This window comes from Cyprinodon tularosa, unplaced genomic scaffold (assembly GCF_016077235.1).
Source record: "Cyprinodon tularosa strain WSP-4 unplaced genomic scaffold, ASM1607723v1 ctg607, whole genome shotgun sequence".
NCBI classification, from domain to species: Eukaryota; Metazoa; Chordata; class Actinopteri; order Cyprinodontiformes; family Cyprinodontidae; genus Cyprinodon; species Cyprinodon tularosa.
Window position 1 is genome coordinate 472,230 of NW_024039349.1, and position 25,976 is coordinate 498,205.

The 25,976-nt window shown below is 38.4% G+C and overlaps 1 protein-coding gene across 4 annotated transcripts in view; it reads left to right on the top strand.

Annotated features, from left to right (window-relative positions):
- grk4 (G protein-coupled receptor kinase 4) overlaps positions 1-25,976 on the top strand; it is a 77,470-nt gene that overhangs the window by 16,107 nt on the left and 35,387 nt on the right. For all 4 annotated transcript variants that reach the window (XM_038307284.1, XM_038307285.1, XM_038307282.1 and 1 more), the window contains exon 2: positions 21,239-21,334. In XM_038307284.1, the coding sequence (XP_038163212.1) occupies positions 21,239-21,334 (96 nt within the window). The remainder of the gene's footprint in view (positions 1-21,238; positions 21,335-25,976) is intronic.

The window sequence follows — 25,976 nt, forward strand, 5'->3', positions numbered from 1 at the left end:
ATTCTGATTTTTTTAATTCTCAAAATTTTTCTGACTTTTTTTTTTTTTTGGGGATTTTTGGTTTTTTTTTAATCTCAAAAAATTTTCTGATTTTTTTTCTCGGAATTTTTGTTTTAAAAAATTTTGGGAAAAAATTTCTGATTTTAAAAATATCAAAAAATTTTTGGACTTTATTTCAAAAAATTTTTGATTTTTTTTTTTCTTGGAATTCTGAGTTTAAAAATTTCAAAATTCTGATTTTTTAAAATTTTTCAAAAAATTCTGATTTTTTTTTAAAATTTTTCAAAAATTTCTGATTTTTAATTTAAAATTTTTGGACTTTAATCTGGGGAATTCAGCCCTTTTTTTCCAAAATTTTAAAATGAAAAAAAAATTTAAAAAAATCATTTAACTTTTTTTTTTTTTTCCAGGGGCCCCAATTCCTTAGCTTTTGCATTTCACAAGATATTTTTTTTTGGGGACTACTTTTACTTTCGGGTGCCCCCATGGCCCCAAGGTTTATTTTAAAAACAAAAATAAAAATTCTGATTTTTTTTCCTGGGAAAAAAAAAAATTTTGCTTTATTTTCAAAAATTCTGATTTTTTTTTGGGAAAAACCCTTCTGTTTTTTAAATCTCAGAAATTCTGATTTTTTTTTCCGGAAAAAAAAAAAAAATTTGTTTTTAAATTTGGGAAAATTCTGTTTTTTAAAATACCCAAAAATTTTTGGACTTTATTCTCAAAAAAATTTTGCCCTTTTTTTTTCTTGGAATTCTGATTTTTTAAATTTCAAAAAATTCTGATTTTTTTAAATTTTTCGAATTCTGTTTTTTTAAAATTTCAGAATTCTGACTTTAATTTTAAAAGGAATTCGGATTTTTAATTCGGGGAATTCGGGGATTTTTTTCCCCAAAAATTTTAAAACTAAAACAAAATTTTAAAAAAATCAGTTAACTTTTTTTTTTTTTTTTATTTGGCCCAAAATTCCCTTTTAGCTTTATGCATTTCAAAAGGGATTCTTTTCTTTTGGATACATTACCCCCCATTTTGCTCCATGGTCCCGGGTATTGTTATACACATAAAAAATTCTGATTTTTTTCCCTGGGGAAATTCTGGGCCCTTTTTTTTTCTCGAATTCTGATTTTTTTCTGGGGAAAAATTCTTTTTTTTTAAATCTTAAAAAATTTCTGACTTTTAAATATCGGGAATTTTTGGGCCCCTTTTTTTTTCAGAATTTTGATTTTTTTTTTTTTTTTTCTCAAAAAAATTCGGGGACTTTTTGGAATTTTTCCCCTTAAAATCTCAGAAATTCTGCCCTTTTTTTTTGGGAAATTTTTCTGAGTTTAAATTTCAGAATTCTGAGTTTAAAATTTCAAAATTTTTGATTTTTTAAAATTTTAAAAAAAATTCTGAGTTTTTTTTAAAAATTTCGGGGAAATTCTGATTTTAAAAATTTCAGAATTCTGATTTTAATCTCGGGGAAATTCTGATTTTTTTTCCAAAATTTAAACCCCCCCCCCCCCCCCGAAACAAAATTTAAAAATCAGTTAACTTTTATTTTTTTTCAGTGGCCCTAATTCCTTAGCTTTATGCATTTCACAAGATATCTTTTCTTTTGGACTACATTACATCAGTGCTCCATGGTCCCAGGTATTGTTATACACATCTGCCAATGACTTTAGATGGCTTTTAACAACTAATGGTACTTTGCCACCTTAGCAGTTTTATTCTTTGTGGCTTGTTTTTTTTTTTTTTATTGAAAGCCCCTTTTTTGGGGGTTTCCCAGGGTGTGGCCCAAAAAAATTAGAAATATCTTTGAAAAAGAAAGTTTGGGTTTTTCATTTAATTCATTTAAAAAAGTAAAAATTTTTGAAATTTTATTATCATTAAAATTAAATACAAACTCATATTTTTTCAGATGTTTATTTTTTTTTTAATTTTTGTTTAAACAAATGAAAAACAAATAAAAAAACCCAAAATTCATCATATCGGGGAAAAAATTAGAATATTACTAAAAGGCCCAATAAAAAAAAAGGGAAATTTTATAGAAAGGGGGGGCCCCCAACTAAAAAAAAGTTTGGGGAAATGAACATGAAAAGTATGAGAAATGAAAACAGCACTCAGTATTTTTTTGGGGGCCTCCTTTGGCCTGTATTCTGCAGCAAGGCGGCTTTGGGCATGGAGGTCGATCAGTCTGGGGGCACTGCTCAGGTGTTATGATACCCGGGGGTTGCTCTAAAAAGGGGCCCTTTTTAGCTTTCTGAATTTTTTGGGGTCTGGTTTTTTGCATTTTTTTCCCTTCACAATCCCCCAAAAGATTTTCTATTGGGTTAAGGTTCAGGAGAGTTTTGCGGGCCCAAAATTTTTAAAAAACGGGGTTTCCATGGTCCTTAAACCCAGGTACGGGTTTAGCTTTGGCACTGTGTGCAGGTGCCAAGTCCTGTTGGAAAATGAAATCTGCATCTCCAAAAAGTTGGTCAGCTGCAGGAAGCATGAAGTGCTCTAAAACTTCCTGGTATGTGGCTGCGTTGACCCTGGACCTCAGAAAACACAATGGACCAACACCAGCAGATGACATGGCACCCCAAACCATCACTGACTGTGGAAACTTTACACTGGACTTCAAGCAACGTGGATGAAGTGCCTCTCTTCTTTTCCTCCAGACTCTGGGACCTTGATTTCCAAAGGAAATGCAAAATTTACTTTCATCAGAGAACATGACTTTGGACCACTCACCAGCAGTCCAGTCCTGTTTCTCTTTAGCCCAGGCAAGACGCTTCTGACGCTGTCTGTGGTTCAAGAGTGGCTTGACACAAGGAATGCGACAGCAGAAACCCATGTCTTTCATACGTCTGTGTGTGGTGGTTCTTGAAGCACTCACTCCAGCTGCAGTCCACTCTTTGTGAATCTCCCCCACATTTTTGAAGGGGTTTTGTTTCACAATCCTCTCCAGGGTGCGGTTATCTCTCTTGCTTGTACACTTTTTTCGACCACATCTTTTCCTTCCCTTCGCCTCTCTATTAATGTGCTTGGACACTGAGCTCTGTGAACAGCCAGCCTCTTTAGCGATGACCTTTTGTGTCTTGCCCTCCTTGTGCAAGGTGTCGATGGTCGTCTTTTGGACAACTGTCAAGTCAGCAGTCTTCCCCATGATTGTGTAGCCTATAGAACTAGACTGAAAGACCATTTAAAGGCTTTTGCAGGTGGTTTGAGTTAATTAGCTGATTAGAGTGTGGCACCAGGGGCCATCAATTTTGAACCTTTTCACAATATTCTAATTTTCTGATATGATGAATTTGAGATTTTCATTTGTTGTCATTTGTAATCATCAAAATTAAACAAAATAAACATCTGAAATATATGAGTTTGTATGTAATGTATGAATATAATATACAAGTTTCACTTTTTAAATGGAATTACTGAAATCAATCTACTTTTTCATGATATTCTAATTTTATGACCAGCACCTGTATATCCAATGATGGACAATACTGATTAATAATATAAAAAAAAAATTCTACTTTAGTTTTATTGAAGTATATTTTATGGCTAAGCAGGTTCAAGTAAAATATAAATGGGTGAAAGAGGTTTTGAGAACGCTAATCTAATTTGTGACTAGGAATACTTTTAATGGCCTTATGAGACAGGTTATTAGCTGGTAGCTTGAGAATCATCATATGAAGCTAAAATACAATTTATATTTTTTTATTATCTGATGATGAATATTTGTGATCCTGACGAGATCAGAAGCTTCTTTGACCCTGAATGAGATGCAGATCAAAGTTTATTGCCAGGTAACAGACAGTAAATCTAAAGTCCAAAAACAATGTTTTTAAAACCTGCAGAAATTCTAAAGATCTGCTGATTAAAGCCCTATTTCAGTTTTTGGTAGCTTGGACCTAATGTTATATTTTTTTTAAACATACACATTTACGTATACATTGTGTTACTTTCTGCAGCATACAAACAAAATGCATAACTCTTCTGGTTAATGCAAGTAAAATGAAAGCGGCATCAACGTGTCTAGCTAATTAAACAGTGAGTAAAGTTAAATAAAAATAGGCTGCATTAGAAACCGATAGCAAAAAGGTAGCTCCTACAGAAAGCAGAATCTCCAATTTATAGGTGATATAAAATGGTTAACTGTTCAGTTTAATATCTGTTAAAGTTACTCATGTCCAGTTCTGTTGTTGGCACAACTTTACAAATCTGTTCAGACTGTTATTATTGTGTAAAGGCATAAAGCAGTGTTACTGCACTTCGCTGTAAACTCTCCATAGCGGTACTAACTGGTGTTTATATGTCAACAGTCCTATAATTATTTAATCTTTTGTACGTAGTTGTATTAAGTCTTCTTCAGCTGTGGTTGGCCACAAAATGCAGGTAATCCACTTCTCTCATTGATTAAACAAAGCCAGCAAACTAGAGTACCATGATCCTTGTTCAACAAATGTCTTTTATGTCATTGAAGCTGGGTGTTTATAGAAGAGCAGTGCAGGTGTAGAAGGGACACACCTCTGTTGGTGTAATAAAACCTCTCTGCCAGGGGCCTTCAAATTGCAGACTAGCAGGTCTCCCGAAACCCTCGTGAGTGTTCGTCTGTGACGTTAGCCGGCTTAGCTTTATTAGCTTTGTGGTCGGAGCTGGGCAAACACTTGTTGTCATCACTCTGGGGTGTTTCCTCCAGCTGAGGCTCGTAAAACACGTCGCTTTGTGACTGTCCCTTGATGTGGGACTCATTTTACACTTGTAACACCCACAAATGGGCTGTGTGGAGAGGGAGAGAGAAGTGAACTGTGTTGCATGCTCAGCTCTGCTGTGTGCGTTTAGCTGGGACCTAAAAACGTGAAGAGGCACTTTTGGAAGCACCTTTAAAAATATAGTAGAAGTTGGGCCAGCTGCCTTGTTAAATGCAGCATAACTGTTCTCTGCCTCACAATCCAGCCGGGACTCGGCTTTAATTAAGGCAAAGTATTCAGTCATTGTCTTCTATAACGACTGCAAACATTTTAAATGTAATGTTTGCTCAGATTTGGAATCTAAAGCCAGTGGTTTCCCAGAGTATGGGGGGAAAATGCATGCTTCCTTCCTCCCTGTCTTTCTTTGTTTCCACATCTGGAATGGAACGGTTTAGATCATTGATTCCCAAAGTTGGGGTCCTTGTGCAACCAGTATGGGGTCTTGAGATCCACTACAGAAATGAAACTACACCATAATCATTCACGTCAGTGTTTAAATATAGAAAATAATCTCTAAGAAATGGGAAAAAAACAGCTGTTTTGGTTTATTTATTATTAAACCAGTGGTTAACTGGTTATGTAGAAAAGCTTTTGTTAACCAATAGTCTCAGGTAATAAATCAACTCTGGAACCATTTTTATCTTTGAGTCAGAGGCTAAAAAGTTTGGCAACCCTTGATTTAGTTGGAGCCTGTGACAGAACGGCCTAGTCAAAGAGGAGAGTTGACTCCACTTGAGGAACTGTGGTGAGACCTGAAGACCTGAACCGACTGAGCCTTTTGAAAATCAAGCAGATCCTTTTGCTGCTTTATCTCTAGCAAAAGATGGTTTATCATAGTATTGATACGGGTACAGTAAGACCTGAATACAAATTAAGCCCTTGTGTAGGTCGACTGCTTAAAAGTCTAATACAAAAAATGAAGGTTGGAGGTTGTAGGATGAGAGAATGTGAAGAAGATGGAGTTTTCAAAGACGAGTACGCTAGAAAATAAAGCTGTCCTTATAGGAGCTTTTCCTCTGGTAACATGTTTGCACGTCTGCCTGGTGCCTCATGTCAGTCCACCCTTTAGGGTGACCTGGCCTTCCGGTCCTGTTTTGTCAGAGATGATTGTCGACGTATAATAAGTGCTGTGTGTTCCAGCCTCAAGGCCTCAGTGCAGGCATTACCACTCCATCAGCTCAGCCATGGAGTCAAATGATGGTCCCTTCATCAGCAGGAGAGAACTTCCACCCAATCCTTCTGTCTTTTTTGCCCTTTAAGACCTGCAGTCAGACTGTCTCAGGTTTAGTCTCACAGTGTTCCCTCCTCCAGCCGTCCCTCCCCCATATCCCCCAGGACTCAGGGAAAACAAGGTTTGGTTTTCAGGCAACGTCTTGCCTCTGTTTAATGGGATATGCTGAGCTCAGAGAGACGGAAGGTCTTAGAACCCCACTGAGATTTTATACGCATCTCTTTCTGCTTAAGAGTAAAAAAGCAAGTCCCTCTGCATGTGAGACTCGCCACCATGTCCTGTCCTGGTTTTCTCTTTCAATGTCTTAATGTTGATCGCAGTTTGTTGTGTGTGACCCACACTTTCTCCCATGGCCGTATGTCGTTGGAGGAAAAGCTGACTGTAAAGAATTAATGAAGGCATTACGAGAGAAGATCTTTTTTTATTTAAGGAGAAGGGCAGCAAGAGAGAGGTGAGGATTACACCACAGCCAAGCTCCCTCATGCATTAACACGTTTCCCTTTTCCTCCGACCCACCTGATGTATGTCTTTGAGCATGTGTATACAGATGGATCACATTATGCAAACAACAGGCCTTGTCTTTGAAAAGGCGACAAAGTCCGACACAGCTAATGTTTTTCTTATTAGGTGCTACCAGTCTATCACGCACTGCAGGGTGGAGAGGCTGGAAAAGCAGCCAGCAGTTCATTTGTTAATACCAGACTCTGGTTTTACAATGAGCTTAAACTGTGGCCGATTGTCTCTTAGGGGCGGATTATACTTCTGCAACCGCACACATCAAATGTCGCTTGGGTCTGGTTGCTAGCCAGTTTTGCTGGTATGCTTCTGCACCGTCGGTCTGGAATTTCTAGGGACGCACAGCAGTTTCCCTCCAAAGCGCGAGGGGGAGCCTATCCGAGAACTTACATGAGAACTTCGGCTGATGGTCACAAAAACTTATTCGGTGGCAACAGACGGGAGTGTCTGAGGAATGAAACAATGTCTGAGGCATCGTACAAGTGGTTGAACTTCCGAACCTCCTCGATCAACCTTTCATCATGGTTATCCATTGTTGTTATTAGTCCTCGGTTTTTAAAAATGGCGCGCCCCGGCACCGAATCGAGAAGGACACAGACAGTCGGAAAGGCATACTAAGCACCAATCAAAAGCTGCTTTTTGTCTGCGCTGGTTGCAGGACCTCTGTGTGGGGGGCGTGGTCGCACACAGAGACAGATTTTTTTCGTTTGCAGAGGCTATGCATCAGAAGTATTAATTGGCCTTTACTGCTAACTGTTTTAACCTGGGTTAGGCTCAGAACTATTCATACCCTCTGACAGATTTTGATTAAATTCATATTTTTGTTTATTCACCATCACCCTAATCATTAGCTTTCTCCTTCAGAGAAAGCTAATGATTAGGGTGATGGCAAGGAGGTCTTCTAGGCTAAGGGAGCTTATTGCCAAAGCTAAAAAATTATAATGACAATAAATGTGGACGAGCAGTTAAAAAACGATTTGATTGCTGTAATACGACTAAAAGGTTTTTAACTGGATATTGAGAAGGGCATGCACATTTTACAACGTGCTATATTCTAGTAAAGTCTAAATACACAGATCATTTTTGTTCCAAAGGTATTCGTGAGAATTTTTCAATCTTTTTTTTTTTTAAATGAAAACTATTATCATTCTCAGTTAAAAATAAACTCCTTTGTAAATGTAAACTAACTAATAAATGCAGAGATAGACCTAACTGCACGTTCCTGTCCCTATGTAAGGCTCAGCGGTGCAGAGTACTCTGAGTGTTCACCTTGGTGAAAAACCAAAACAATGCCAAACTTTCTTATCTTTGTTTTGGAAGGTCGGATAAACAGTTGTGTGGGTGAGTTATATGAAAACATGTTTAGCAATGTTTATATTTTCTTTAACTCCCAGGATCAAGGCTGCATCAGTGTCTGCATTCTGCCTAAACGTCACTCTTTCGGAAAAAAGTCCCCCAAATTGGAGAAAAGTTGCATTATCTTCTCTAGGTCAAGCAAAGCTTTTTTTTTCTTTAAAGATAATCAGTTTTATCACTTGGATAATGTGAAAATGAGAAGATAAAGATTAAGTTTTATCAAGTTTTTTTTTCCTCAAGGCCAATCAGTACTTTTTATTTTCCTTTTCTCTTTTCTCAACATGCTGAGAGGCAGAAATATGAACCCCAGCGAACCGGAGAGACAGATTCTTATTACCGTGCTGTCTGTCAATCATTCATGGAAATGAGGGCAGATCTTCACACTCGCACAGAATCTGAGATCATTTGACATTAACCTCTCAACAAGTGCCCACTTTTTATCTAATTTTTTTTAAAATTTTTTGGAGTTTTCTGTCACTTCAAACACATGCGGCACCCTGTCCCAGGATGTTACAGGATGATCTCAGCCCTGGCTGCCCTCGGCTGTGAAACGCGAAAATCTGCTCTGAAGTCGGTGTTTATGGAGGCCTCTGCTCTCTCCGAGGAGAGAACCAAAGTTAAATAAATACTCGCTCCATCCTGTCTGCATTAAGGGCCTCCACACATGGCTTTGACGTCAGAGTGACATTAAACAGGGTGGGGTGGCCCAGCTGGCTGTGACAGCCGTATGTGCACATGCTCCCCCACTCTTCCACAGCCTGTCCTCTCTGTCTCTCCTCTGGATCTTGGTCTGCTTTATTTCCTTTTAGCTCATCAACGTCCAACTTCCCGCATCCAAACCTTAATTGTCTGCTCTTTGTGGTAAAATAATAAATACTGCACCTTGGGTGAGAACGTCACAGTTCTTGTTTTATTAATCTTCTTCTATTTGTGCTCCTTACTGCTCTTTCAAACAGAAAAAACAACTTCAGCCTTTGTCATGTTAGTGACTGATACTGGGTTAGCTGCTTCCCCTTGCATGCCGTCTTTTTTTTGTAGCTGTTTTTGTGCAACTGTTGATTTGCATGTGAATTTGCCCTGCAGATTCATAACCGGTCTGTCGGCATGCCTGCCCCCAGCAACATGAAAGTAATAGGATCTTTGTGAGCTTAGTGTAAAACAGAAGCAACATGTAACGCCTTCTTTACCCCCCCTCTTTCTGGCCATTCAGGTTTTTATTTATACATTTATACATTTAGGAGTGTGTTTTCCTTTGACGCATCTCAAAAAGCTTCCTTCTTCAAAACTCAATACTTATATTTTTAGTTTCATCTCTTGACTAATTGCTCTGTTTGAAATGCAGTTGAAAAATAATAATAATTTTAGTTTGCATTCCATTTAGCCTACTTTGGAACACTGATACTCAGAGTGGGGCAATCATATTACTGTATTCTTCATTTTTCATTTATGACCAGTAGTCGAGTTGTAAAAAATTAAAAATAAAAGAAGGGGGATGGTGGATTTTATTTATTTATTTTTTTGGAAGTATACATGGCCTAATTAATATATTCTATTATCCTAAAACAATATGCATGGACTGGCATGGCTATCACTGTCCCGACATAGTTTGGGACTAATTTCCCACTGGGATCAGCCTCATAGTCATGGTAGGACACTTCTTTGATTTTACTTTGGAGAATCTTTTGGCAATGAATCCATTAAGATTTGGAACAAAACCTCACAAAACATTGCAAATGAATATCTAAATCCTTTCAAGTCAAGTATTTTTTTATTTATTCAAACTAAATTGAAAAAGCTGAAATAATTTTCAAAATCTGAAAAAACTGCTCATTCAAATACATTAGAATTAGCCTGAAAATGAAATAAGCCTATATAAAATCTAATAATTTTACTCACCTTTCCAATATTCATTTAGAGTATTTATTTTATAAAACAGACTGTTTATCAGAAAACCAGTATTGCTTCTATTGGCTAATTTAAGGTAAGCTAGGCTACATGCTGGCAATGAAAGAGTTAACACTATTCTAACAGGTCTGTCGAACTATATGTACCATTGATCGGAAGACAGGCATTCTGCAAGTCACACAGGGACATGCAGTCAGATGTCAACGTTCAATTAATTTATGACCATTGGCCAGACATTAACATCAAATGTCTGTATCTCTATAATTGGTCTGTATTAAGAGTTGTCTTCTCAGTTCAGAGGGCCCCGTGCCTGTTTTTGCCTAGGGCCCCAAATTTCCTAAATCCACCCCTGCTTCGATTCTCTCCTCCAGGTTTCATCTGTTGTGCCCAGAATGACCTCCCCTGTCGTGGGAGCGCGCATCGCCCTAATTTCCCGTCCATTAATGAGAAAACGGATTGTAATATGAACGAAAAGGGAAATTTTAAACACATTCTTAATGTTTTCATATTTCTTATATATTGGAGGCCTTAAAATTGATAGTTTTGATGGAGGGATAAATTAGAATTAATATGATTTTATTTGTATTGAGACACGTTTTTGTTGACGTGCTACAGTCAGTGTGCGATGAATAAATTCTCTGCTCAGTGGATGCCAGTTCCTCATTTTCCTATCAACACCATTCTAGATCATTTCTGACACTTTATTTATTGAACTTAGAACCTGCCGGAGATTCCCTCCCCTCCTTGTTTTCACATTTATTTTCCCAGACTTATGAAATTCATGCTACAATCATAATCATACCGTAGCAGGTATGATTATGTGGAGAAACTTGCATAAATTTAAACACATTATTTCTCAAACTAAGCAGGGAAGGGAGATCTCGGCAACTTAGAACCTGGAACCTGCAGAAGATTCCCTCCCATCCTTATTTTCACATTCCCTCACTCGCGTTGTCTACTCGTAAACGCATCGCCTGCCAAATGTTGAAAGGGCAATATCATTGCCATTACTGTTAATATATAAAGGGGTAGGAGTACATAAGTTTTACTTCTTCCTACTCCTTTTCGCACATGTAATAGAGCTATATTAACTTAGGAAAGAAGGGTGTTTTATTGTTTGTTGGGTGTTTTTCTCTTCCATGTTCGAAATAAGATACCAAAATAAATAAATAAATAAATGCACATTCAGTAATAAAATGTCACAGGGGATGGTATGGAGGGATGCTCATTTAAGAAGGGGGATGATTTTAAAGATTTTTTTTAAGAATGGGAACGCCATCCACGGCCAGGCTATTGGTTATAGGATATGCAAGCAACAGCATTGTCTTAGACAACTTTGGTTGTCGTTTTGTATAACCAAACAGATTTTTTTACGGTTGCAGAGGCTATACGCCAGAGGCATAAATCGGCCTTTAGGGTGAAACCTAAAGGGATGCATCTCTTCAGTCTAAATACTTTTTTAGGTGCCTGAAACTCGCACCACACTGAAGCCCATTGCACAGGACATGGCAATGACGGCAGGAACTCTTATGTTGCTATTTTAAAATGGCTGTTGGTTATAATATCACGTTTGTAATGTTTGATAAGTTTATATTATTTTGACAGCAGCAGCAACTGTTGCTGCTTTTCTCTTAGGATAAAACAGCAAGAGGATGGAGTTTTTGTTTCAAAGCTTCGGTGCCACTGCATGGTGGTACCTTTCTGTGTTTTTAGACAATGCCTCTTAGTTCAGACCACTTCAATGCTTGCAGTTTGATTTAATTAAAACATACTTTGTACATAAAGGGGAATCAAATGCGTTAGCTCCAAGTTGATAATGTTATTGACCAAGAGTTCAGAGCGAGAGGGAAATCAGTTGAGAAGAAAAATTAGCATTTTCTTTATCTAAGTTTATGTGGTGTTTGGTGGTGTGAAAGGTCAAATGGGGGGTTGAAGCACTGACATGTTTATAGCAAAAGAAACTGTTTTGGAGGATGTTCTGATGGATGTTAGAACCTTCAGAGTTTAGCTGAGCTGTTGTTAGAACCAAGGCTTGATAGTTGTCCTCCTCAACAAGTACAGTCTATCAATGGGAGTTATTTAACCATTTGTTTGTTTAACAGACACAGGAACATCTAGTTTGGCTTATGAAAAGCTTAGTTTATCTATGCTCTGAGCAAGAATTTAAGGCTAAAGGATTAAATCCTTCTCTGCTAATTTTTTTGGTAAACCACTCAGAACTCCATTGTTTTCTTCATGGCCTTGTCTTTATGAGTTTTTTTAAACATCTGTTTATCCATTATCTTTCTATATAATGTGATTATAACCTTGTAACAATTATGTTATGTATCTTATAAAGCAGTATTAGGGCTTTGGTAAAGATGTGCATTTTCCTTTTTTTTTGTAAGGTCATTAGACTACAAATATTAAACTGCAACATAATTATAGGTTCTTTTTATATTGTCAAAAAACGCCTTTATATATTAGTACTGTGTTACTGATGATTTTTACCCCAACGCTCTGACCATCGTTGTTTGTATTTTCCCCAAAGTGGATGTGTTTTACTTTGCCACCACCTCTTTCTTGCTGTTGCATAGATCAGACTATCTGAGAATCTGGAACAACGTAAAGAATCGTCAGTGGCCCTATTCACTTTGACGTATTTGAATTGCCATGAAATGTATATATACCAGTTTTTCTGTAGGATGCCTAAGCCCAATGGCTGTGTTTTGGTCCTTATATATCAATAAAGTTGTGGTTTTTCATGTTTTTCTGAATGAGGACTGGACCCTGTCAACGTTAGATTGTCACATGTCATGGCAGGACAGCTGGTGTCTCATGAACTAAAGGACAGAGGATTTCCCTCAGTGACAGTTGAGCTGTACGCTTTGCATCAGCAAGTATTTCATTTATCTACTGAGAAACAATGTGTGTCACCAGAGACCCTGCAGGTGTTCCGTCTGCTGAACCTGTGGTTTACAGTACATGTTTTTATGTTGCACATCCTGAAAGTTTGACCTCTTGACACTTTATTTAACTTAACTTTAACTCATTCCTTCTTTTCTAAAAGAACTCTAATACTAAAAGATTTATATAGTCAATTTTTTACTGCTGTGAGATAATTATTTTTATAGGAAGCAGAGTTGACACTACGTCACATAGGAAAAATCACTGTAAAACAGTTTTACAAAAATTTCTAATTAAAGAAATGTTGATAGATTACAGATCATAGGATCTTGGCATCGGGTGCAGGAGGTTGCCCTGCAATCGGATGGTTCGAGTTCCGGCTTTCAGAGTTGTTTTATCCTTGCGCAAGACACAGATAGGCTGTGTCAGCGAGCCCCAGGGAAGCTGTGGCTACAGTGTAGTTTGCCACCATTAGTGTGTGCATGGATGTAGTGTAACAGTAATGTAAAGCACTTTGGTCAAGTCTGGCCACTTGAAAAACATTATATAAGTACATTTACTATTTACCATTTAAGGGCTGATAACATGACAAACATTCAGCCTCCTGGACGGCAGGCTTAACTGAAATGTCTTAAAGGTTGTAGCAGTTGCAGAAGTTGTAGCCACCCCCACCCCTGTGCTGGGCGGCCTGTTCATTGTGTAGTTGGCAAATAGTTTATTTTTAATCTCCTTTCTTTAAACCGTGAACGTATCAAAGCCGTGTTGTGATATTTGCCTACATTTTGTTATGCCATCAGTGCAGCACCGTTTTACAGTCACGTAAACCCATGTTTTTGTGCAGAAGATCCTATTAAGGAATGCCAAAATTGACCACAATATTAATCAGGACTGGGTGATAAAGTATAGAATTGTCAGTTTCTGATTTTTTGTTATGTTTTCTATCAAACCAAATTTAAGCTTCATTTTTGTTTTAAAAATGAGCAACGATGTATCACTTTAAAAAAAACTAGCTTTGATTTCAATAATCTCCTCTGGGAGATATGGCCATAAACATAGAATTAACTTAATCTGTGTTATGGATTATTAACCCAGCCCTACTACCTAAACTTGCTGCTACACTGACTGCTGAACCTGATGCCTGGTGTGATTAAGTGCCACTTATTTAGTCCTGTATTCAACCTGGCTGTAATAACTACACTTCCTTCAGTTGCGGTTTTATGGCTTCCTATTTTTCAAGCTCACCTACAGAAACCAACTAATGCTTTATATATATATATATATATATATATATATATATATATATATATATATATATATATATATATATATATCTGAAAAGGTTAGTTTTGGCTTTTATTTTCTTCTGGCATTGCTTTTTACAGACTTCATTGAGACACAGACTTCACTCACAGCAATAATTGTTATCAGCACAATGAGATGGTGCATGTGTATGAATGGTTTCATTGATCCGAAAAGGTTAAGATTTTTCTGTTTCTACCCATCTGGTTACCATACAGAGCAGATCAAGCTGAAAACTGTCATGGGATTTCAAGCTTAACATATTATTATTTTATTTTTTTGTTTCTCGAGGCCTATCATTTTATTTTGGGGGATTTTCTTTACGTCTCTACAATCGGTGCTCATAATGTGAAGGGTGCTGTAATCGTAATCTCTTGTGAAGTTTTGCTTCAGCAGATTATTACTGCAAACAAATGGGTGTGGTTTCTCTTGCCTCGTTTGAGCTCTTATTGTGACTAAACACCAGCGGTTCTTGGCTGTTTCAATATCTACTTTTAAATGACAAGCTGCCATCGGGGAATCGGCCATAAAGGAAATGACGAAACCGATTAAAGAAACCTCTTCTGCGATGCTGGTTTCTTTCGACAGACAGACGTCCGTTTAGCTTAGGACTTCCCTTGCTGTCTCAGGGGAGAATAAACTTTGACCTTGCTCCCCACTCCACCTCTGTATCTTACAAACAGGATAACCAGTGTTGGGCAAGCTACTTGTCCAGTGTAGTGAGCTAAGCTATCAGTTACTCAACAATAAATTAAGCTTCACTACACAAAAGCTACCATCTAAAGAATTATAGCAAGCTAAGTTACACTAATGTGTTAAAAGTAGCTTAACTACATCAGAAGCTACTTAACGTTGTACCAACCTAATGTCAATTCAAAATGAGTCTGATGCACTGGTTAAAACATTTATTAAAGATCAGCCAATGACATATCACAGTGTAAATATTGCTTTATGATCAGCATATTAAAATAAAAACTAAAGTAATTACTAGTAGACAAACTAGTAAACAATCTGCTGTTATTAGAACCAAATTAAAGGTACTGTGTAGTGTTCTACACACCGAGACATGGCTATGAGTTTGCATTCAATGGACATCTCTAGGGAAAACCAAACCCTACAAAAGACTTCAATTAAACAGTTGATTCAAGTAACAAACAAAACTGTTTACAAAAGAAGGTGAAAAAATAAAGAAGCTAATTAAGAGATACATATATATATATATATATGTCTCACCATATAATTTAATTTCTACCTACATATTTATTCATTGTATTTTTGGAGGCAATTAATTGAATGCTTATTTATTTATTTATTGAGCATTTATTTATTTATGTATTTATTTTATATACGGTAGAGCTGTTCCTCCATAAAAAATCTTATCTGTGCACAGCCTAAAAACAGATTTATGTAAACATCCTGTCGGGTAAACTAGGCCATGAAAATACAATATCGAAGTTTCACTACTGCTCTCTAATTAGAGTATCTTAGTGGCACATAGATATGGGAGAATTATCCTGCCATAATGCAAGAGCACATAACTTCAATTAGAGAAAAGAATTTCATCTTCTTGCTCTCAAAACTTATAATGCTCACACTCAAAACATGCGCTCTCTCTCAAATATTTTCTCTTCTTTCTCAAATCTTTGTTTCTTCTCTCAGATTTAATGCTTCTTGCACAGATAATTTCTCCTCTCGCTTGCCTCCTTCTCTTCACGCACAAACCGCGCTCTGTTACACTCGCAAACCCGTAGGCTCTGCTTGCGGATTTGTTTTGCTCTCAGACTGCAGTTGGATCGTTGCCTAGCAACCTTTCCAGCCAATAGAACGACAGCCTCGGAAAGGGTGCGCTTGTTTAACCCTACTGAGTGTGCCTGTGCTACTACGCCACTTATAAGAGCGTCAGCTGAAACTGCTATTTACAGTAGCTTGTGGCTGATTGTTGTTTAGAAATAGAAAACCTGGTTTAATTTCTTAGTTTTGCCCTGGATTTTTTGTAGCGTTTGTGGACGCTACGTCGCTACTTGATCAAAACAATAACGTCGCTACAGGAAAGTTACTTGATAAATAAAGCAGCGACGCTACGGTCAAGCTACTGGAAAATGTAGTTAAACTAATAGCTTCGCTACATGTAGCGGCGCTACTGCCCATCACTGAGGATAACAATAGCTCAGGAAGTCCTGATAAGCACATGCAGTCTGAAAAAAATGGGTTGTGGTTTTTGTCAAAGGACAACAAACACTTTAATTGAAACCAGAAGCAGTAAAGTAGGAATAGCTGTTCTTACACTTCGATCTAAATGTTAATGACTTTGAAAATGACAGCATATCTGCTGAAATAACACTATTAGAGGTCATTTCTCTCTAGATGGTAATTTTTCCTGTTATTTGAAGATGGAAAGCACATAGAAGTGAAATAGTTAGAGTATGCTGGTTTGATAAGCTTTGATTCAACCCACACAGCAGCACAGAGAATGACTGGACTGGTCTGTTTCTGGAGGATATGATGCTGTTGGTTTCAGAATATCCACGTGAAATGTAAGGGTTGATAAATGTGTACTTTTGAATGATTCGCTGCCCACCCTTGCACCCTCTTGTGACAGCTTACCCGAGCCACGGATAATAAATATGTGCAAATACCGCAGTGTCGGTTAATGCAGAACTGGACGGCAATTAAAAAAAAATTATTTTGCTCTTGAAATCCAGATATGAACAGCTGTATGATATTTTCCTGCTCTTTGTGCAACAGATTTTGGTAACTTAAAGATTCAGGAACCAAATCTCTGGTTTTATATGTAAACTGGCGGAAGTTAATGATTGATGGTTTATTTTACCATCTGCTTCTAGATCTTTTTAAAAACAAAATCTCTGTTTTCTCAAATCTAGAAAACTAATGATTAGAAAAATAATACCCTTGAATCTTTGTTGGATGCTTCAAAAACAGCCTAAATTAAAATCAAAGTCCTGCATATAGAGCTTTGCTATAATCTTAACCTGCCAAAGCATTGTTTAGAAGGAGCAGTTAGCAGGAATGATATACTTAGAAGTCAAAGTGGAATTTCCCTCATTACTGTAAATTTGATTAACGACCGAGGTGAGAATCTGAGGTCTACAGCTATTTTTGTTTCAATATTTAAATGGCAACCAGTCTACATGTGCAATTTGGAGCTGTATGTGTCTTTCCCCTGTTGGCAGCACAGCACATGCTGATTTCTTTGAATTATCATGGCTGTATGTACACTAGATAAAAGAATCTTGGACTGTTAATCGCTGTTGCTTAGTAAAAGTGTTTCTGTTGCAACCAGAAACAACACAAGTATCCAAAGAGCCAAGTGTGTTCCTAAATGTTACTTGGAGTGCTGCCAGTCCAGGGCTGTTAAATCTCTCTTTGTTGCTTGTGGGTCTCAAGCCCACAAGCAAGTTAAGGTAACACTGCTACTAGCAGCCATGATAAACCGCTTCAGTCCTGCCATGGTGGCTTTGTACACGTTCCAGATGTTTTAGGAGGTGTCACAGTTTTTCACTTGTAATGGGAAGCATACAGCTTTCTTGTTCCACCCCAGAAAAACCTGCGAAAATCATCTGTGTACTTTCGAGGTTATAGTGTAGTAGTAATTCAAAAGCAAAGGGACCCAACAGATGGTGCCACAATAACCCCTAAACAGACCAGGGCTGAGCGATTTAGGGGAGTACAAGGGCTGATATGAGGCAACATGAATATGGGTTTAACCTATCATGATACTCCATGCAGGATTATGGTGGAATCAAATTATTATTTTCTGTCATCCTAATCTGCATCAGAAATAATACTCAAATAATCAAAATAAAACCTGGACTGGAAAGCAAAGATTAGAGAGTTTTAGTTTGTTCGGGTACACATTCAAAGAGCTTCATTTAAATATCTGATATTGTTTTTTTTATAAAGCTTAACCTGCATGGAGTATGATTAACCATTTGTTTCTGGTTTTGCTATTTGTATTAGGAGAAAATGTATCACAGTGTTTCAGAAAAGAGATTCTCTAAAACAGCACTTGATTAAAAACAAGGACAAAAAACTTACGAGGGACATTTTATGTCATATGTTTGTTTTTATCAATAAGGAGCAAATGCATTAACATTTAGGTTTGCAACCATCTTTCCTGTTGTTGGCCAATTACATTTTACAGAATTTATTTGCAAAAGCCAGAATATCAAGAGAGATGGGAAGTTGACTTAAGAGTAATATTACTATTTCTTAGGTTTTGAAATGTCAAGGTTACGACTTCCTAGATTGGTTAGCTTCTGAAGTCACAATATTTGCGTTAAGTGGAGGTAAACTTCTCAAGTTGTTGTAAGGGAACAATTCAAACAAATGGGTTGCTTGTGTGACATTGAAAATGGGTTCAGTGTTTAGATACCTAAAGGTGCAACATTCATGTGTTCAAACAATGATAATCAGAGTTCCTGCTGGTGTATTTACATAAAAAATGGTTAATTAAGCTGATGATCAGGCTGATTCGCTCATTTGTAATGAGAATATCGGCCCTTTGGGTGACATTTGTTCTTCCTACCATCGGAAATATGCAGATACCATGTCTTTAAACACATTTACCTCCTTATTTGTACATAAACATGAGGGGAGATCTGTGAAGATGTGAACCCTGCACTGTTATGGCTATAAAAAAACTAACCAACATAGATCTTTAAGTAGAAGGTCACTGAAACTGGTAAGTACCATTGTACCAACATAGGCTGGAGGGTGGCTGAGAGAAGGAGAAAATGATACTGAAAATAAAGTCTAGATTACAGTTTGTAGATGCTCTAACGGAGGTAGAGCTTTATGCGTCATTCGGTCACAATGAGTGAAGCATTGCGAGGATAAAGGGTGAAGCTGGTAACCCTGAGAAATCCCCATCGTCATTTTAAAGTGTAGGGGATTTGATCTGTGAGATTTTTTTTGTTTCGGACAGGACAGGTTTCCTTCACAAAAAAGGTGACAAGCAGAAATACAGATGAAACATCCATCAACATAAAAAAGTACAGTCATATGAAACAGTTTGGGTACCCCTATTAATCTTAATTATTTTTATTTCTAAATATTTGGGTGTTTGTAACAGCTACTTCAGTTTGATATAGCTAATAACTGATGGACACAGTAATATTCCAGTATTGAATTAAGGTTAATTGGACTAAGATAAAATGTGCAGTACGCAATAAAACAAAAATTGACAGGTGCAAAAATATGGGCACCTCAGCAAAAAAGACACATTAATATTTAGCAGATCCTCCTTTTGCAAAAACAACAGCCTAGTCGCTTCCTGTAGGTTTTAATGAGTTCCTGAATTAAGGGATTTTTAACCATCAGTTCAGTTAAGTTTGATGGTCGCCAAACATGGACAGCCTGCTTCCAACCATCCCACAGATGTTCAGTGATATTCAGGTCCGAGGATTGGGATGGCCATTCCAGAACATCGTAATTGATCCTCTGTATGAATGCCTTGATTGATCTGGAGCGGTATTTCGGAACATTGTCTTGCTGATATCCATCCTTGGCGTAACTTCTACTTGGTAACGGATTCTTGGAACACTATTCTCAAGAATCTGCTGATATTGAGTGGAATCCATGCGACCGTCAACTTTAACAGCCAGCATTGGCAACACAGCCTCAAACCATGGTGGAACCTCCACCATATTTTACAGTGGGTAGCAAGTGTTTTTCTTGGAACGCTGTGTTTTTTTTTTTTGCTGCCATGCATAACACCTTTTTTTCTATGACCAAACAACTCAGTATTTGTTTCATCAGTCCACAGGACCTTGTTCCAAAATGAACCTGGCTTTTCCAAATGTGCTTTTGCATACCTCAAGTGATTCCGTTTGTGGCGTTCTTGCAGAAAAGACTTCTGTCGCATCCTTCCCCCATACAGCTTCTCCTGGTGGAAAGTGTGCTGAATTGTTGAACGATGCACAGTGACGCCATCTGCAGCAGGATGATGCTGCAGGTATTTGGAGGTGGTCTGGTGGTTGACCTTAACCATTCTCACCGTTCTTCTTCTCCGCCTCTGATATTTTTCTTGGCCTTTCATTTCTGGGCTTAACAAGAACTGTCCCTGTGGTCTTCCATTTCCTTACTATGTTCCTCACAGTGGAAACTGACAAAAATCTCAGACAACTTTTTGTATCCTTCCCCTGAACGACTCTGTTGAACAATCTTAGTTTTCAGATCATTTGAGGGCTGTTTTGAGGTGCCCATGATAAATCTTCAGATTCTTGCAATTGGCCACCTTAAATACATTTTCTCATGATTGGATACACCTGGCTATAAAGTTCAAATTTTAATGATGTTATCAAACCAATGTTGTGTTTCAGTAAGTCAGTGAAAAGTAGTTTAGGGTATTCAAATCAATAAAATGATTAGAGTACCCACATTTTTGCACCTTGAATGAACCTCAATTGAATACTGAAATTTTACTGTGTCCATCAGTTAATAGATAGTGTTGCAAACACCCAAATATTTAGAAATAAAAATAATTAAGATTAAAAGGGGTGCCCAAACTTTTTCATTTGACTGTAGATATAAGCTTGGGGATAGATGGCACATAATTACTGTAGGTAGAAAGAAGCTTTTTGATGGTGAAAGGTATCAAATTGTCCATCACAATGAGCTGATCATGGTCTAATGGACAATCCTGTGGTTGGGTCTTTGTATTTAACTGGGTCTTTGTATTGAACTCAGTTACACCATATCTGTCTGGAGGAATGGGCCAAAATTCCAGCAGATTATTGAGAGATGCTTGCAGACAGGGAAAAAGGGTTGGTGTATATTAATGGTGTCGGTTTGGACCGTAAACACAAACACACACTGCAGCTGCTGTTCCAGACGACATTTTAATTTGCAGCTGAGGAATGCTGGTGTGGTCATTCAAGCCTTACATTAGGGTTCACTGACTCTGAGAAGGATTCTCACCACCTGTGGGTTTGTGATGGAGGTAATCTATGAATGATGGGTTAGTTTGGTTAATGTTTGACCTGGATCCACTTGGTACGGGGAGGGGGGGGGGGGGGGGGGGGGGTGAGCGTGAGAGCCCCATGATGTTTGAAGCTGTCAGCATTCTTCATCACATGCTCTGTCATATTGCACAGAGGCGACTGGTGAGATGAACCAGCTGTCCCAGTTTCTGTTCACACCAAGGTCAGCCTGCTTGAAGACACGCATGCAGGAGCAAACATACACATGCTGCACTCACTCCTGGATGAATGCCTTTGTTGCTCCTGTGCTGAAGAAAAGCTACTTGCTGGATATTCCTGTTGTCTGACGTTAATCCTCTCCCCTCTTCTTTTTTTTTTCCTCTCAGGTGGAGGAGGCAAGAGGAATGGTCGCAGCAAGAAATGGAAGGAGATGCTTAAACTCCCACACATCAGCCAATGCGAGGAACTTCGCCGCATTATCGGTATGAGGAGGGAGGAAACGATGCAAACTTACCAAGCAGGGTTGGATAGTCGTTGGGGTGGGTCTGATTTCGGAGGGGAGAAGTTCGGATTGGACTTCCTTCCTGTTTCTACCCGTCTCCACCCACAGCTGAAGGAAAGGAGGGGGGGGGGGGTTCAGGAAATTGGGTGTGTGCATGTGTTAGTTTCTGAGATCTGGAAACGGTTGGTGAGAGTATTAAAGATGAAATTACACCCATGTCTGCTCACACGTTAAATCAGAACCTGCCCTCCACCCCCTTCTCTCCATCATAGGTGATTTCTGTGGTCCGGCCCTCTGGGCTAGAACACTGTGCAAGAACCTGGGTTGTGTGGATGCCACCCAGCATCAGAGTGGCTGCTCCTGTGCGTTTGCTTGTGCGTCACAGCTCTCCCTGCCAGAGATTGCAGGGCTACCCTCCCCCACATGCTCTCATACCCTCCCTCTTCTCTATCTCCATGCATCCCTCCACCGCTATCTGCATCTCTCTCTCTTTACTCTTTGAGCCCCTTCAGAGAGCAGCTAAAGAGGAGAGTCGTGGAGGGAGAGGCCTTTTTACATTTGCAGGAGAGATCTTTTAAGGACAGGATGGATAAGAGCAGGGCAGAGTGAAAGGCATGTAGGTGTATATACACTCTACTCTGCACTGATTGTGCTTCGTGTCAGCTTGTCCACACATCCCTGATCATCTGTCACAATATCGAACCATTCCAACGCCTGAATCCCATAGTTCTCAGCTACTTTGAAGGGACGCGTTCCCATCAGGACATGTAGCCTTGCAAATAATTCCAGTAACTGGCTGAAAGTGCCTGTGTGGGCACGCACACCCCAGCTGTAGGAGTTTCCATGCATCAGCATTTCATAGCTGCCATTGTGTAATTTCCTTATGGCGCAGAGCACAAGATCAAAATATTCCTCCTTGTGTAATCAGACTGACAGATGTGCAGACCTGCGCATGTGTGCACACAAGGATGTGGTAAAGTGACTGATAGCAGTGTCTTTGTTGTGTCTCGATATTATCAGGCATTTGACCTTAGCCTTGACAAGCAAGTGGTAGTTTTAGTAAACCCAGATTACACTTTAGGGGTTGCTGCCACTTTGTCTGCCAGCTTCAAGCCTCCACATATCATCATCATATTGGTTCACTGCATGAAAGCAAACTTGCTTCCACTACCCTTCATCAGACCTGATTGGCTTATTGAATGTGTTTAGAAACCACCTTTAGAAGTTTCTTTTCCACTTAGTGGCTCTTTGGCTCATTTGTTTGATCTGGGTCTAATGTGATATACCAACACGAAGTAGTGAAATTATCTAAAAATAGTGCTTCATTTCATAGTCCAAAGCTATTCCTCTTTTGGGAAAAATGTGGCATGTTTTGGTATTCGCCTCCCACTAAATACCTACTTTATAGCTTCAATTGAAACTACAGCTACAGGTTCTTTGGGGTGTCCTTTTAAAAGCTTTACACTTCTCAGAGGGATATATATATATATATATATATATATATATATATATATATATATATATATATATATATATATATATACATTTTTTTTTGCAGAATAACTCAAGTGAAACCAGATTGAATAAAGAAGATCATTGATTTGCTTTTTTAAAGTCTTCATATACATCACTACTTGACTTGGACATTAACAAACCCTTTTTTAGCACCTTCTTTGAGTTGATTTACGTTATTCAATGGCTGTATGTTTGGGGACCTTCTAAATGGCTTTCCAGAATTGCCCTCTGTTACCTCAAATCATCATCATATCAAGTCTAACCAGTGTCCCTGTCACCGCTAAAGAAAAGCACCCCCACAGCATGATGCTGCTTCCTCGTTTCATCATGGAGGTCGTGTGTTCAAGATGAGGTGCCACACATCATGTTTTCTTTGCCACAAGTCCCAATTTAAGCAGATCGCCTGGATCCACGTATTCAGGGTGTCCGCTGCATGGCTTGGGGCTAATCTCAAACCCACTCCACACCATCACAGTGGACAGATAACTTGAGGGAATGAATACCAGTTTTCCTGTGGATGGATTCTGGTGTCTGAGTTGTGGATTTCTGCTGCTCCTCCAGAGTAGCCATGGTTGCCTCGGCAGCTTCTCTAAGATGATCATTGTCTTGTGTGGCTTAGGTGGGCGACCATGTCTTGGTTGTTATGAAGCTGTTCTATGTTCGCTACGTTTTCTGGTGACCGATTCGGCAATGCTCAGTAGGACGTTTAAGGTTTGGGATATAATTTAGTACTCTACTGCTGCTTAAACATGAATGCAATGTTCCCGAATGGTCTGCTGTGTTCTTTGGTCTTCATCATGCTATTTTATCAAAATAAAGTCCCATCAAATGAAGCGTTATCATCAATCTGCTATGTATAGAATGCAGAAAATTTAAGATTGTCTCTACCAGGTTATTTCACAGCTGTCTGCTACTTCCTATTGGTATATAAGATTAAACCAAAATTAAAGACTCTTCTGAATACAATTACAGGGAGAACCGTTCACTGGAAGATAAGTCATAACTCTAAAAAAGTCATTTCTTTCTCAAAATAAGTGCATTTGTTCTTGAATTGAGGAGGAAAGTGAGACACTTTGCCAATGGAACAAGACAATTTACTTTTAAAATAAGGAAAAAAAACAATGTTATTGTCTTATTTCAAGTGCATAATATCTAGTTATCTTGTTTTAAGTCTAAAAATACTCATTCCATTGGTAGATCATCTTATTTAACTGTCCAAGTTAAGGGCAAATACACTTATTTTAAGATTATTTTACTATTTCTAGATCGTTTTTGCAGTGTTGAGAGGTAGGAATACCTTTGAACGAGACTATACATGCTCACAGAGAATGATCCAACTTATCTGTCCATTCGTCGTCTGACCAAAACGCTTCATGCTCTACTAAAGTGGGATTTTAATTAAGGTGAAACTGCAGCTCGGTTCAGAGATAAAGACAATTACTCAGCCTTGCCTACGCTTGCTCAACTTTCTAATGCTTCCCTCTCATTTTCCTGTGTGACTCCTCACCAACACTTGTCAGCACTGCTTTGTCAGGACTTGACAGAAATGTCTCTTTAATGTGGAGATTTGATTTTTATAACATGCTGCAGCAAAAAAACAAGAGTTTGTTTTTGGCACTTTATCGCTTATAAAAACAGTGGTAGTTGATGATAAAGCACCCTATTTATTTCAGTCTCATTTCCACCAAATAATATTTTATTAGATAAATACAATAATGTTCGTAAAGTCATCCCCCATCCTATTCTCAAATTATAGATCATATTTTTATGGTAGTTGCCACAAAATTGATAAAAATATGTATATTGTCATCTAACAGCTTTTATGTGAAAAAGGAAAAAGCACAATTTATTTCTGATGGTTGCTTACAATTCAGTGTTAGTTGTGATAACAGCTTAGCTTTTCCTGTTTTATTTCTTTAGCAGGTCACAGATGATATAACGGCAGATATTTACTGCTTATAAAACCCAATCAAACAAATAAAGGTGTAAACTTGTAGGATGTTCTGTTTTTTTTAAAAACTCATCTGAACTACAACTTCCTTTGAGTGCTTACAGGTGAGTGTTGCTTCAAGCCTGTGTGCGGCCATATCCTCAGCTGGTGTTTCTAACTCAGCATCCGTGTTTTCTGAGTCAGCTCCAGTGCGCGGCAGTGGTTGGTCTTCCAGGAAACTGCTTTGCTTATAGAGAAATGGCTTGTTTATAGAGGAAGTCATGAAAATCTACATAGTGAAATCATTCATGTGTCCTCGAGTGTAATTGTTGCCAGGTCCCAGTTCTCTGTGTACCAGTTAAATGGAAACAAACGTTAGAACATGTGAAGGTTGTACAGTAAGTATCGCTGGAAAAAAAAAAGGAGAAGTAGAGAACAATTTTTTTGTAGAAATGTCAACATTAGGGTTTAATCAGATAAAGGTTTCCCTGTTTTTGGGCTGATAAGATCTGTATGATGATGAGCAGCTTGTGGGAGCAGTGGGCTGCCATGGCGGAGCCTTCAGAGTGACTGAATGGAACCCGGGGAGCTAACGTCTCCATCAACCAGTCCACCACTTCCCAAATGATTGGAGGAATTCTATGGCTATTCTCCTGGTTTATACTGTTCAGCTCTCCCTACACAACTTCTAAAATCCGAGCTGTGACTTTAATCCGATCGAGCCACTTTGTCAGTGTGATCATGGCCACCTTCCCTTTGGAAGACCCATCTGTTCCCGAGCTTTGGCTTTCTGGTTGATGTTTCATGTTGTTGCTCCAATATTCTCTTTTCTCATGGTGTCGTTTTTATGAAGGCCACCAGTCCCTCCTGGTCATGGCCAGAAGCTTTCATCATCATTCTAAAACTGTAGTTTTAGAAGGTCGGTCGTTAAACGACAACCCCCCCCCCCCTTTAATAACTGACCTTTAGAATCATAGACAGGTTTCAGATATCACAGGCTAACAATGGAACCAAATGACCCACTCATAGGTTACCATTTGCATGTTTCCAAGCAATACAAGGCCTTGTCTATATAAAGACTCAAACTCACTGCGGATCCAGACATTTGAATTGAGAAAGCTTCATGGAGAGGGAGCGAAACGTCTTCAAATCTTGGAAACCAAGTCCAGTGGATTGT